Source organism: Mya arenaria, chromosome 1 (assembly GCF_026914265.1).
Source record: "Mya arenaria isolate MELC-2E11 chromosome 1, ASM2691426v1".
Classification (NCBI taxonomy): Eukaryota; Metazoa; Mollusca; class Bivalvia; order Myida; family Myidae; genus Mya; species Mya arenaria.
This window is the reverse complement of record NC_069122.1, coordinates 57,675,658-57,690,675: the sequence shown is the minus strand read 5'-3', so window position 1 is coordinate 57,690,675 and position 15,018 is coordinate 57,675,658. Positions and strand designations below refer to the sequence as shown.

Below are 15,018 nucleotides of genomic sequence, written 5' to 3'. Positions count from 1 at the left end.
ACATGTTTCGCAGTCGTTGTAAATTATATTAATTTAACCTAATAAATTAAAAAATAAATAAACGCAAAGAAAAGATGCAAAGAAAGCACTTAAGAGAGGAAACGCATTCCGGAAATGTTTCTGAAGAAGATACAGAACTCAAAAATGGAGTGTTGTATTCTGTGGAAGATACGCCACCTTGGTACTTGTGTATTCTTCTGGGATTCCAGGTTAGTTCGAATTTTACTTGTTGTCACGTCGGTAATCATACTTGTTTACAATGTAGTAGATGTTCCTCACTTTACACACGCCTTTATGTGTTTTAATGTTTTAATAATGAACACTCATAGACAGCCTCAGTGTGAGATGCGCTTTTGTTGCCACCCAATGTTTCAAGTTAGGGTTCTAATAATTACTGGACAGGGATGCATGAAGAGTTTGGGCGATATCATTTAACTGTCAACACAATCCGTTTCAGTAAAGATAACGTGCGATTGTTTAAGATCATTTTACTGTCAACACAATCCGTTTTAGTAAAGATAACGTGCGATTGTTTAAGAATTCCAAATGCAAATTGTTTTAAAATTGTCATATTGTTGAAACTGCATTACGAACAGATGTCCTTCGGCTTGTTTCATGTATAGGAGATTACAGTGGCTAACATCAACGTCGTTTTAAATCCGTTTTGAACATTAAAGCACCATGTCCTTTTTCAATCACAATTCTCGCCACTGTAGGATACGTCAAGCTCACTTCTTCATCCAGATATGAATCTTTGGAAATACCTGAGTTCACGGATCCTCAAACGGCCAGCTGAAGTCAACTATGACACGTCGGCTTGAAATGTCTTTTTCAACGGTGTTCAATGGCGAAACTGTAATGTTACAACACACGGGATTCTGCTCGAATGGCCCCAAGAGCGCACCTTACTTCATCTCCGTTTCAATAAACTCATCCACAGACTCTGGGAAGTTTTCTGCACCTTTATGATTACGATTATCAGAGTTAGGCAAACAGTCCTTAAAATAACCTATAGGTAATCCGAATTCTATCAAATCACATATCTCATAGTCTTCGTATCCAAGAAGCACTGATCTCAAATAAGGCACATTCCAGTGCGAAACAAGGGGACTACGCAAACCTTTAAAGTTCGGAAGTCCTGAGTGAAAAACGGCGTCATAAACGCGAATCCAGTGGTCGGTGGAAGAAAATAGTCCATTATGATCACCGTCCACGGACGTCACCGGGCAGCTCCCGACTATGCGCGACACTTCAGCAAAATTACATGCGGGCTCTGAAGTGTCGCAAAGTTTATTGGCACATATTGAATTAAAACTATAAACAATAAACGCTCGGCTGGCGGCGCGCTTAACAATCTAATTAGCGCTAAAAACAGCGTCACCTATTACCTAAGAATGATGGGAAAGGCGTGACGTCAGAGAGCGCTGAAATAATTATCGTATTTATGTCTAAATACTTACATTACTGATGCATTGTAACACACACATGTTCCCGTCTGAGAAGTGTTTCCCATAATAAGCAACTTTTACAAATAAAAATCACCCTTTAAATCCACCGGAGAGAAAGGCTATGTACTACGCAAACCACGCAGGATGAACAGAAGGTGTTCAGGGGCTTGGAAAAATGGAACTAACATGTTGAACACTGATGTGTATTTGGAGGGATGTATAGGTTCTACTTTGTAGCCGCCGACTTTGTAGTTACCAACATATTGATTTAGTCTCAGTAAGCTGTCTAGCACATAGAGACAATGCTTATACTAAAGCTGATCTTCCCTTTGTTTGATATCAATTTTTAGCTTAGCCCTCGACTTTGATGCCATTTTTGGCCATAAATGTGTTTCATTTTTCAAATTGATGTTACGCACATGCGTAAGTGCGTAACGCTGGCTACGCCCCTTGTGTTCCTTTAAACGGAGTAGGCTCATTAAGGCAACCGCTCTTAATGTTTTCCCAAGAATTTCAACAAATTTCAGTGCTCAGACATTCCAATTTGTATAGAACTTACTTTTGGAGGTACTGCCGGTAGGATTTATAGGACACGGTCGCTTATGCATTATATTTCGTAACAAATAATTAAATAACCTCTAAATAATATAAACATCAATTAATACTAGATTATTTATAATATTTGTATCGTTATTTATATGCAGCTTGTTTAAATAAGGTTGGTGTTTGTTTTCCATTTCCAGCACAACTTGACCGCTGTCGGGGCACTCATATCGGTCCCTATTCTGTTGAGCAGCCACTTCTGTATGGATAGGGACAAGGTTGGCCTCAGCGAGCTGATTGGCACAATCTTCTTCGTGTCCGGCCTGGCGACTCTGCTGCAGACAACGTTTGGTGTTAGGTAGATTGATTCATCACCAGGCATGAATTTTCTTTGTTTAAGATAAACATTTTATAGCCATATTACAATAAAAACGGTTTATTTACTAACGTTTTTGATATGTGCAGAAAGAGCATTGCTGAAAAAATGCATTGCACAATGAAAATACTATTTGAATAATTTGAATAATTTCATTACTAAATTTATTACTTCATTAATGTGTGCAAAATCCAAGGACTGTCCTACGCTGTCTTTACCGCTCAAAATGCTCAAAGGTAGCGCTTTTGGTAAAAGAGGTGGCGTCTTAACGCGATAAGATAAAGAGAAAATACAATGTTACCTGGCGCTTGGTATACTTAAAGGCTCGAACATGGCTCGAAGAAGAGACACACTCAACCTGGTCACTTGTTGGAGGTTGTTTGTCAGGGATGATCAAAGTACGTCCGGTGTTTTCACTTAAGAAATAACTCACTTTATTAGAATTATATGTGTGAAATAAGTGAAATATTATATGTGTGACTGTGAAATTTCACGGTAACTCGTACATCGTTTGATCTGATCAACTTGCACCTTCAGACTGCCCATAGTGCAAGGCGGGACTTTCACCTTCGTGGCCCCAACCATTGCCATCATGAATCAATGGGGGTGTCCCTATACACCTCTCAGGGAGAAATGTACGTACGTAGTTGTGTAACGAAGAACAGTTATGCGAGAGGAATTCTGTCTTCGTTAAGAGTTATTCCCAAAATTGAAAAAAATGCGTACACATGTAGATCTGTACAACCTTAAACAACGTGAGACTGCTAGTTCGTACGAATTAGTTGTATTATAAGATCATGATGAACTGCGTTTCCAGAATACAATTATGATGAGGAACAGCTAGACTCTGTAACACTGTATTAAGACTTAGTTGTAATTAAGAAACACATGGAGCGATGTAGTATGTACGCTTATGGTAAATGTAATTAGTACTCTCCCAACATTTCTTTACTCGTCGTCATCTTCCACAGTAAAATGCATTTATATTGTATTAGAGTATAAGAATTTGGTTTGTCACAACTGTAATCTAATAATAAACAAAAAAGGTTAAATGTTTATTGTTTTAAAACGAAACAAATATGTACCTTAACTGTTTCAGATGGCGAGGCAGTCAACTTCACAGCGCTAGCCCTACCAGAGGTTGGAAGCGAGGCGCACAGGGATATGTGGATGGAACGTATACGAGAGGTTATAGTTTAAATGTTTACTTTCCGATGTTATCAACTTTTATTAAACTTTCAGTAACAAATATGTAGACTCGATTTTGCGTTGCTGTTTTTGACTGCCTTATGCTTAAGTGAGCCATATGTCCTTTAAACTTTCAGATACAAGGGGCCATCATGGTTGCATCCATTTTCCAAGTCGTTATTGGCTTCAGTGGTTTGATGGGGTTTGTACTAAGATTCATCGGACCACTAGCTATCACCCCTACAATATCCTTGGTGGGACTCTCCCTCTTCAAGACTGGATCTGACATGGCGTCAACACAATGGTGGATCGCAATAACGTGAGTACTCCGTCTTGAATGTTGCACCGGTTTAATTAAATCCTTTGCAAGTTGATGCTGGCTCTGATGGGGCTTACATTTTAAATTTTGTAATTGTTTATCATTTTAAGCCATACACTCTTGTTGAAACCCCGAGTAAACTCGTTTTCTGGTGAACTCGTGTTTCACTGACCTTTCCAAGGCGGTAATCAATCATTTATTAATAAAGTATTTCGATGCGTGTGTGGTCTGTTCGTGGTGTTTGCACAATTGTATTATCCGGTCAGTGTAGTTTGGTCCCTTGCATTGTGTCTCTAAATAAGGTTTGCATTTGAGTATTTCATAACAGGGCTTTTCCCTGCAGTTTTCATGGTACATTGTATTATTGTTAAGTTTTGTTGATCCTTCGGGATCATTTAAAACCACTTTATGATTCACGAAAAAGCCGGTGCTAATGGACGTTGAAAGTGTCGAACAGTTTCAACCCTTCCTAGACTGCTTTTACTTCATTGTCTTGACTTATGTTATGCCGAGATAAACTATAAAAAAACTAATCCAAACTTTTGCTGTTTCTTAGCAAAAAAACAAACAATTGTATTTCGTTTGTCAATTTGCAGCACCATATTTCTGATCACACTATTTAGTCAGTATCTACGTGACATAAAGGTGCCGTGTTTTACAATTGGACGTGCTGGTTGTCGAAAACGTGGTCTGCCGATATTTACGTTATTTCCGGTGAGTTGAATTCAGAAATGACTGACAATAATAACCGAGATAACATACATATTAACAAAGTGAACAATCAAAATCATTAATTGACAAGAGATACTGTCAAAATGATATTACATATATATGATATTATATGAAAGGTAAATTTCATACACCTATCTTATCAGAAGTAATACTATGACAATTTTAACATGTATGCATTTTCCATAAAAAAATCATCCACAATGTATGTATTTTTTTCTGTTCTTGTTCATTTTACAGGTCTCAATGACTAATAGATGGAATATCTTTTGAATCGGTGTTACAGGGGGACGGGGGGAGTTGACAGTGTTGCACTTTTCAAAACGTGATTAAGTTTGTGCTACTGAATTATCCCCATTCCAAAATGCATTTATGATATTTTCTCAAATGACTGCTGGTTATCAGTATATGTCCATTTTAGGTTCTTCTATCAATGGTGATATCTTGGGTGATCTGCGCAATCCTTACAGCTACTGATGTTCTGCCAAGCGACCCAACCAAATGGGGTCATGTCGCACGCACAGACACGGAAATAGACGTATTGCAAAAGTCCAAGTGGTTTAGATTTCCGTATCCAGGTATAGAGGACTCGCGTTAGTTTATTTAAATTACTGACATTATAACCAATTATAAATTTTCTTGCTGCAACATATAATATATTAGCATTATATTAACCACCTGATGGATATATCTGGAAGGTTCCTGATCACTTGGTGCATGTCTGGGAAAGGGAAATAGGCTAGGAAGAATTTGTTTCTTATTGACGATAAAACAACCTAAGTAAAGTATGTAATTTCAAGCAAAGCTATTAAATTATATATCAATACTTAAAAGAAATGGCCACATACTTCATTTCCCCATTTAGGACAATGGGGACTGCCAACCGTAAGTGTCGCCAGCGTATTCGGCATGTTAGCAGGAGTCCTTGCCTCAATGATCGAGTCAGTTGGCGATTACTACGCATGCGCAAGACTGTCTGGAGCTCCGCCCCCTCCAACACACGCAGTCAACCGTGGGATTGGCATCGAGGGGATTGGCTGTATTTTGGCGGGGGCGTGGGGATCCGGAAACGGGACCACCTCTTACAGTGAAAATGTAGGAGCAATTGGAGTAACCAAGGTAACCTGATAACGCTAACGCTAACATCATGCAAACATGTCCGCAAACCTTCTTTATCTTAAAGGCCTAGTTTAAGCCTTATATAAGTGACCCCCACCCCAAATCTGTGTGCAGTACACAGCCTCTGTGTATTGATCTTTATCTACTTGCCCCTCTTGATCCCTCTTATCCGATCTCTGATCTGAGTATCCTGTTGTGCAGTTTGGGAGGTTTTATTATAGAACTGGACCCTAAATGACCCTGAGCCAATAAACGGATACACAGGAAATAGGCCCCTACTGTGACACCAGTGCAATTAGAAAAAATGCACAGCAGGGGATTATCTTGCCAAACATTCCTTAAACTAGGCCTTTAATGTCACTTAGTACTTTCTGGCATTGTACGCAAGAATCATATTGGTCATTTTTGTAAACATACCACATCAAACAAAGAACTTTGAGTCAATCAAACTTGTCACGTAACAGAATAGAATGTGACGTAATACGTTATATTTAAGATATAATTAAGATTTAATTAAATGGATATGTGTCTACATACTGTATGTTTAGTAATGTAGGGCATATTTGATTGACATTTGAATATGAAAATGGTTGACAGCCGACCTGGTACAAATGTACAAAATGGTCATGTTAATTACAAAAACGTGTATTCCTTGGGTTGTAAAGCTGTCATATTCAGACCACAAATTAGTATAAGAGAAATGATTTTGGATGTAAAAGGACAGTTGGCTTAGGCAAGGCAAGCAACGCGGCCTTGGGTCCTTAATGGACGGCAGTTAGGATGTGGGATTACCTTAAATGTCATGCTGTATTATATACTGATTATTATACTTAGAAAGAACGTTGAACAATAAAGACTTAGAACACTTGAACAGTTGTTGGTTGGTTACTGGAGGAACTATCACGAAAGTCAAGTGAGCGTTGGCGTTACGTGACACGTAAAAGTTTGGCGCCTGCTGACCGAAGATATTCAAGAACAGGGTTGACGTGGAACACAACGGGGGAGTACTTATGACTATTGGATCACATTTGATATGAAGAAGAAAAAGGTACATGATGACAACTGCGGTTCGAGTGACTATGGACATTGCAGCGCGACCAGGCCACGGGACAAAAGTTAGTGACGTTTTATTACTTTGTATTTCTTGCCTAGATATGACATGTGTTGCTATAATTTTGGGATATTTAACAGGGAAAATTTTTAAAGTTTTGGATAATAAATGCAATCAGAGCCAAGCTGTTCTTTTGAAAGAACCCCTAAGTAATCTAATTTCTGACTTAACAACGTTAAATGCAAACGAAGAGCTTGTCATGTATTGAACTAAATCATTTAAGTACATTATTGACTAACTAGATGAAAACGAAAACTAAGTCATTTAAGGACATTAATTGAATAATTAACATGGAAAGAAATGTAATTAAAAGAAGTTTGAGTAAACTTATTTAGCAGGTCTAACATTAATGAAAGTTGCATAAATACAAAAAATAATGACTTATACTCAGGGTTTAGTGCAAACACTGAAGGTAATACAAAATGAGATATTTTTTATGTCGAAGAAGGAGACAAATGGCAGGTTTCCTTACTTCAGTTGTCATGTAACTGTAAATAATTGTCAAACACATCAGATAGGTAAATGAATGCAATGTTACCTGTAATTAACTTGACATTAATGATATGAAATCATTAACATTAAGTAAGTTTATAGTCGTGTAAATAATGGTAGTATTTTGTCAATATATCATACTATATAATTTTGAGTAAATTGGTGATGGTTTTAAAGTTTTAAAAATCATATAAATAAATCATTGTTTGGATCATAGAAAGGTCTGAGAGAGAAAGCATGCAAAATAAAAAGTATTTTTTTTTAGATGTCATTAAATAAAGTGTATCGCCTGAATACGGCAAGTAATTTTCAATTTCGAAATCACTAATAAAATTGTTTGTTAGGTAGTAAGTAATCTAATTAAATTATTTAAGTAACTCACAGATTAGTTTGGTAAAACTAATGAATCAATTATAAAGTTGTAAGTTATCCGATGATAAGCATGATGGTAACATGTTAAGCTAGAGTTTAGCTTTCTTATAACTATGAAGGTGTACAAAGATAAACAAAGATAGTGGTCAAGAAAGACCAGGTTTCTTAAAAGTGATTGGAGATGATACGTTCAAGATATTGAATTTCAACAAAATTGTTGGACTCCTGTGAAGTCACATTAGGGTGTGAGTTATTTAATAAATTAATTGAATCACTTATGTATTAGTTTTCTTAAAATAATGGAATAATTATGAGATTAAAAGTTGTCAAATGATAAACATACCGAATCTTCAATCTTGTTCGAAATATCTGTTAGATATCTGCTGATAAGCAGGACAGAACGGAAGTAATGCACATGTTGAATAAATGGGTGTTTTAGTGTGGTAAAGCTAACATATAAGCTTTGTAAAATATTGCATAAAAAAGGTTCTTAATAAAATAAAATGTTGTTCATGAAAAACAAAACGTTTCACAAAAAAAACCCAACTTAGGTCAAACATTCATTAAATCAAACATACGAATACTTACGCACAGATACAGTAATTAATTATCAATGGGGACACTTTCAAAATATAAGCCTGCTTGAACATATTAAGTTCATGGTAATAGCAACACCTATGTCAATGAAAGGTTTTAAGAAGTACAGGTAATATGTCACGTGATACGAACAGTCAATGTCAACATACTTCTTCAGCGGATATCGAGATAATATACCTAGTGGCGATATGGTGTTAAGTGGTCATCGGTGTTTCATAAAGGATCGAACTATATTCTGATATTGCGTATGTGATGTGCTAACCAATTGGTTACACTTCGGAATATCCAGAGGAGCTAAGCACACATTCTCGTATGACCTGTGCTCGGCTTGACGTCACATGATCAAGTCTTTAGGACCGTGATGATTCCTGTGTGATGGACAACACCAACTTGAGATCGTTAGCATCTTCGATAACATGAACACTTGCACACATCTATCTAAGTACACTTCAAGAATTAGCAGTCGTATAATGGCAGAACATTTCGAGTCGGTGGGGACATTCTACAATCAAACAACCCCTTAGCTATAAACTCTACATCTACAACAACACGGCAGCAGCAACAACAACAACGATGATTCCCTGTCTTCAGAATGATAACATGAAAAGCAGCGCTACATAAAACATTGACTAAATACCAAATTTGACAACAGTACTGTCAGGGTTAATTACTTGTACTCAATCTGCAGTGTTATTTTCTAATTGTTAACTATGTTTATTAATTACCTGAGGGCTAATTACCAATTAGTCTATATTAAGTCAGACATTTTGACAAATAACGTGTCAGTTTACTTTCTATTGCTTACGAAAAGAAAATCTTGCATTAAAAAGGAACGGTATCTATACGTATCTATACAATTTGATATCATTGTTTGGGATTTAGGCACAGATTTTCTTTTGCGTATTTTTTTGTCGAAAATACAACTTGATCATCATTGTTTGGGATTTAGGCACAGATTTTCTTTTGCGTATCTTTTTTTTGTCGGAATTACTTTTTTATTTTTTTTATTATTATTTACCTGTTTGGGGTTGAGAAACATATTTACTTACGATTTTATTTATCTATTCAATTATAACCATTGTTTGGGGTTGACGCAAAGATTTTCTTAAAAATCTTGATAAAAAAGGACGAATGTCACGTAACAGAATAGAATGTGACGTAATACGTTATATTTAAGATATAATTAAGATTTAATTAAATGGATATGTGTCTACATACTGTATGTTTAGTAATGTAGGGCATATTTGATTGACATTTGAATATGAAAATGGTTGACAGCCGACCTGGTACAAATGTACAAAATGGTCATGTTAATTACAAAAACGTGTATTCCTTGGGTTGTAAAGCTGTCATATTCAGACCACAAATTAGTATAAGAGAAATGATTTTGGATGTAAAAGGACAGTTGGCTTAGGCAAGGCAAGCAACGCGGCCTTGGGTCCTTAATGGACGGCAGTTAGGATGTGGGATTACCTTAAATGTCATGCTGTATTATATACTGATTATTATACTTAGAAAGAACGTTGAACAATAAAGACTTAGAACACTTGAACAGTTGTTGGTTGGTTACTGGAGGAACTATCACGAAAGTCAAGTGAGCGTTGGCGTTACGTGACAAACTTCTGATTACTTATTCTAATTAAATGATTTCTAACGTGTGACTGCAAAACAGTTTTAATTTTATTCGGATGCATCTATTAAATTGCTGTATTAAATATTATAACAATAGGCTACGTAATTGAAAGTTCGCATTGTAGGTTGATTTTATAAATACCGTGTACGTCGCAGGTAAGATATACTTTTGTCAGAAGTCGGAATGCCTGTGAAAAAAAATGCATTGTACTTAAGTATAGGTGAATGCTTTAAACTCGAGCAAGCTCGGAAGAGCAGTGAGTCTTAGTTTGTAACCAATAACAAACCGCCTGTGTATTCCATACATGTCCGTAGATATCATCGAGCATATTTTGGCAGCTGTAAAATAAGATTAAAATTAAAATGGTAAATTACGTACGCCTATGTTTTGCCATCCTCGCTGCCTCTGCGTACTTCTTATTCCTTACAAAAAGTGAAAGGCATGTTACGACGATGATCCTTGCATTTTAGATACTGTGAAACTCTGACTCAAGACCGTTAGTGAACATGGACTCAATAGTTTCGAAGCCTGTGTTAATCTAAGGAAGATTCTATTCATTCTGTAGGCTTACTTAATATGTTTGTGTTTTTGCAGGTTGGAAGTGTAAGGGTCGTGCAAGTTGGAGGAATAGTGATGCTGTTGCTAGGATGCCTCGGCAAATTTGGAGCACTTTTTGCAACTATACCTGCTCCAGTGATTGGCGGAATGTTTATGGTCACTTTTGGTATGGAAAGTGTCGAATGTTTTCAAGAGCGTCTTAATTGGGATACAAACTAACAAATACATTGTAATCAGAAGCATAACCGAAGTGATCTTCCTGTCTCTAGATGGGGGGAAGCTAATAAAATCAATAAAAACTTCAAGTCCCCAAAACAATGACATTCACTTATATTTGTATTTATTCAATCTGTCATTGAACATAATCATTAATGATGTTTTTTGGGCCTTTAAAAAAACAAAAACAAACAGTTAATTTAGCGTAGGGCAGAACGTAATACCAAGTATTTAGATTTTTTTTCTTCAATTTATCGTTTTTTTATGTATTCGTTGAACAAAGCGGTAACTCAATAATTTTAAAATATAAACACACTATATACTTATTCCAGGTATGGTTACAGCGGTTGGGATAACGAACCTGCAGTATGTTGACCTAAACTCATCACGAAACATTTTCATACTGGGCCTGTCTTTGTTCTTTGGTCTCAGTGCACCGTTTTGGGTGGCTAACAACCCCACAGCAATCAATACAGGTAAAAACGATATTCTAAACTGAAATTTTTTTAGTATAATTATTCAGGCAATATAGTGTTTATGTTACGTAAGAAGGTTTTAGAATGTCGAGTAGCTGTCTTTCAATTTGAGGTGTCGGCACTGCTGTTTCGGCTTGATTCAGTCGTTTGAGATGTATGCAAATGGTCGCCGAGTTCTTGAAGTTACTGTATTTGTACATAATTTGTAGCTTTTTACTTCATTTGCTTGGCTTCTAGACCTGTCCATGTGGCCTTCATTATATTTTTTATAAATTGTTTACTTTTTTGACAATAGTGACAAAGCAATCAAACACTTTGTAAAATGTTTAACTCTGTGAATTACAGAACAATTATGCTTGTATGTATTTAACAACTATATATTTATGCGTTTAAATTGTATTTTGTCCATAGGAAGCACAGTTGCTGACCAGATTTTCTCTGTCCTACTCAGTACGAGCATGTTTGTGGGCGGTTTCATTGGGTTTGTTTTGGACAACACTATTCCAGGTAATAATATTAAATCCCACTTGTTCAAGCGTTTCAATACCCCAATATGAACATTATGGATTACGTAGAGTGGAATTATTGTCGAATATAAAGGCTGAAGTTCTGATTTGTTGAATAAAACAATCTACGTTTGAAATAAAGCGATGATAATTATCACTTAACACCATCGCAGTGACGTTATTAAATCACAATATCATCCGCCATTTAAATAAATAATGTCTCGATTTATCAGCGATTCTTTATCCGTTCATTATTATTATAACAGGAACACCGAAGGAACGCGGTCTGTTGGACTGGAGAAAGTTAAGTTCAGGGACCGCTGAAAGTCAGAATGCGAGAATGCATATTTACGACTTGCCTTTGATACAAACTTACTTAGATAACATTTCGTGGTTGAAGTACGTTCCTTTCTGTCCCAACTTCATGAATAAGCGAGACCAACATAAGGAGAGGGAAGGAAATGGTGTTGAGATGAAAGAAGACGTTTTTCCCAAAAATAAAAACGGCATAGATAATGTCGCCATAGTGTTAGATAATGGCATTGGTACAAAACTGTGAACCATCTTTTTACCCTCGGTTCTCTACTGTAGTATAGTTGTAGTAACGTTAGTGGAATAGTTTTTTCTTGTAATTATAACACAATGAGTCAGTTATTCAGCACTTTGCTCAAGGTAACAACGTTGTTAAGGGCATCATTGTTTAACCGTCAACCCCTTTCATCTGTACTTTTATATCATAATTTATATACACATATATTTATAATTATTATACACCTCACGTGACCTGCCCATGTTATCTCATATACCCATCATGGGCAATTTCTTACTGTCACACTGACAGTACCGTTTTGACCGGTTGACATTATTACTGTCACATAGCACGCGCGTCTAAAAATAGGCATGTGGGGTTTCCCAAGTCTGAGGTGGTAAGCGCTTATTAAAATGTGTTGTAAATCTGGTACCTTCCGGTGTTTGCAATATTTCCAAACGACATTTGCAGAATAATATCAGCTAGTGTAAACAAACAATAATTACAGAATAAATTGATTAAACTTGGAAGTTGTGTAATGGTAAAAATCTTATATAATTATGTATATAAATGTAACTGTGTTCGGTATAAGGTCTTCGCCTCGGGTAACAGTATTTCCCTCATGTTGACAATATGTACTGTCACACTGGAAGCCATGCAATATTTATATAATATATAATAAACCATTTTACTTTTAAAAGAGTTAACAACGATTATTTTGACAATGTTGAAAGCTTTAATACATTTTTGAATAAACGGCCAATTTAGCTATGCGATGTACAATAATTTGAACATACGTCATTACACTGTATTGCTTATTTGAGAATGAAATTTAATAACTCGTATGTTAGAAAAGTTTAACTTTGTCAGCATTTAGTATCGCTAATGTATTTAAAGTATGAAACAGATCAAACGGAAGAAACATATATCGAAGGTTGTTTATATAACCTGATACTATATGTATATAACGATGTATAAAGGAACATTTTGTATCATGTGTTGATATGTTCATGTTGCTATATATAACGAAACCTTTTAGTATATTGTGCTGATATTCTCACTAAATTTTTTAGAATAGTAAACATATTTTCAAATAACTTCTTGGTAATGGATTTTACCATCAATCGTTAAAAGATTTATTTTAACCAGGGGATGCCTCTACCCAAATTATTGCATGCGTTCAGGGAACTAAACGGGACTTTTCACCAAGGTCATTGTGGTGCAAAAACAACGAAATAGAAATATATATTTATTATTATTATTATTAATATTATCATCATCATTATTATTATTAGTAGTAGTAGTAGTATTTAATATTTCAAACACTATACAATACAACATAATACCTATGCTGCAGGACACTCAACAAGGAAACATGCACAATTTTAATCATTATTCCGTATAAAAATAGTTTTGGGTGATAACACAGGTTAAAATGTAAAGCAACTTTTTTCAGTAGCGCTGGACGTTATAAGATTTATGTTTTTTGAAAGGAAGGACTCCGTTATTTTGTGAAAAGAGAGGGAGTATTTTGGGGAAAAGAAATAAAATCAAGAAAGCTGTCAATGCTGTCGTGAAATAATTATTCATTGCATAAATGTATCATATTACACATGAGATCTGTCTCACGCTCTTTTTGTTCTCTTTATGTAATATAGTTAAAAATTGATGCAAGCCTTTGTATTCGCTATATCTGGTTTTCAGAGAAAAGAGTTGTAGTTTATTACATGTACTGCAAATACATTTATGTAAAGTTTATACATCACAAGAAATATAAAAATTAACAACATTCAAAGCAAGTTTGCATTAATAACTTGAGTATGAGATCCCTGAAAGCACACACTCGCCAACAGAAGTCCTTGATGTAAGGAGAATGTTCAGTGACAGTTAAGTGAAACATTGCCAGCACCACCTTGCAATGGCTCTAGTGTTTTTTTAGTTTCAAGAATCATTGTAAAATAACGTCTCTCTCTCTATATATATATAAATGCTTGTAAAGGTACAAACATCATGTTAGACATACATCTTGGAACAGCTTGGAAACAGTAATGTTCGACGAACCTAGTTATGTGATAGTTCTATATGTATGACATTGACATGCGTATACTATTAATAGTGAATACATATATGTGTTCGATTTAAAAATGTAAAAATTGCATTTTTAAAAAAAAATCTATATACACTGATATTATTTTCTGCTTGACCCGTTATCAGCCAAGTATTAAATTTCATCATTATAATAAATGTATAAATCATGAAATCATATTGCAAATAAAAACAGTTATTCATGCCAAAATAAACAAAACAAAGACATATTCCTTTAACATATACAAGGGTCATAATGTTTAAAATACATATTTGAATTCTAGCTTTATTATACCTGGGTCATACGCACAATAACACAGTTGTTAGTATGTTAGTATATACATGTGCATATCAACCATATTTTCTGCAAAAGTACTAGGTGTCTGACTGAACATCTATGGGACTGATCAATTAAGTATTACAAAGAACACACGGACAGTTTTATTACAGAACAGTTTGGAAGCTTATTTTCAGCATAAAAACTAGTTGTCCATCTCACCATCCTTGTGAATGATCAATTAAATATTTACAAGTACACACGAACATTTTGTAATGAAAAACAGTTATGATGTTTATTTTCTGCAATAGTAATAGGTGTCAGCCAACCCATCTTTCGGCATGAACAGATCGTCCAATTCTCCGCGGATTTCCTCAAAAGTTGGTCTCTCCTCCGCCTTATACGCCCAGCACCTGGTCATAACTGCATACCAACTGGAAAGAA

The 15,018-nt window shown here is 35.5% G+C and overlaps 2 protein-coding genes across 2 annotated transcripts in view; one reads left to right on the top strand and one right to left on the bottom strand.

Annotated features, from left to right (window-relative positions):
* Positions 1–74: 74 nt before the first annotated feature.
* LOC128230742 (solute carrier family 23 member 1-like) lies at positions 75–13,374 on the top strand. Its single transcript, XM_052943189.1, has 12 exons — positions 75–209; positions 2,192–2,349; positions 2,905–3,002; positions 3,467–3,555; positions 3,693–3,874; positions 4,471–4,588; positions 5,025–5,181; positions 5,469–5,722; positions 10,522–10,651; positions 11,034–11,177; positions 11,589–11,684; positions 11,950–13,374. The coding sequence occupies exons 1-12, from the start codon at positions 75–77 to the stop codon at positions 12,240–12,242; spliced, it is 1,854 nt and encodes a 617-aa protein (XP_052799149.1). The 3' UTR covers positions 12,243–13,374.
* A 74-nt stretch (positions 13,375–13,448) lies between these two features.
* LOC128230732 (uncharacterized) overlaps positions 13,449–15,018 on the bottom strand; it is a 75,072-nt gene continuing 73,502 nt past the window's right edge. Inside the window, exon 28 of the mRNA XM_052943180.1 lies at positions 13,449–15,008. Within this exon, the coding sequence (XP_052799140.1) occupies positions 14,870–15,008 (139 nt within the window). The 3' untranslated portion in view covers positions 13,449–14,869. The remainder of the gene's footprint in view (positions 15,009–15,018) is intronic.

Coding starts and splice junctions, on each gene's coding strand:
- LOC128230742 (XM_052943189.1), top strand. CDS start 75: ATGCAAAGAAAGCACTTAAGAGAGGAAACGCATTCCGGAAATGTTTCT. Junction 210..2,191: donor GTATTCTTCTGGGATTCCAG/GTTAGTTCGAAT, acceptor TTCCATTTCCAG/CACAACTTGACCGCTGTCGG. Junction 3,556..3,692: donor GGATGGAACGTATACGAGAG/GTTATAGTTTAA, acceptor TTAAACTTTCAG/ATACAAGGGGCCATCATGGT.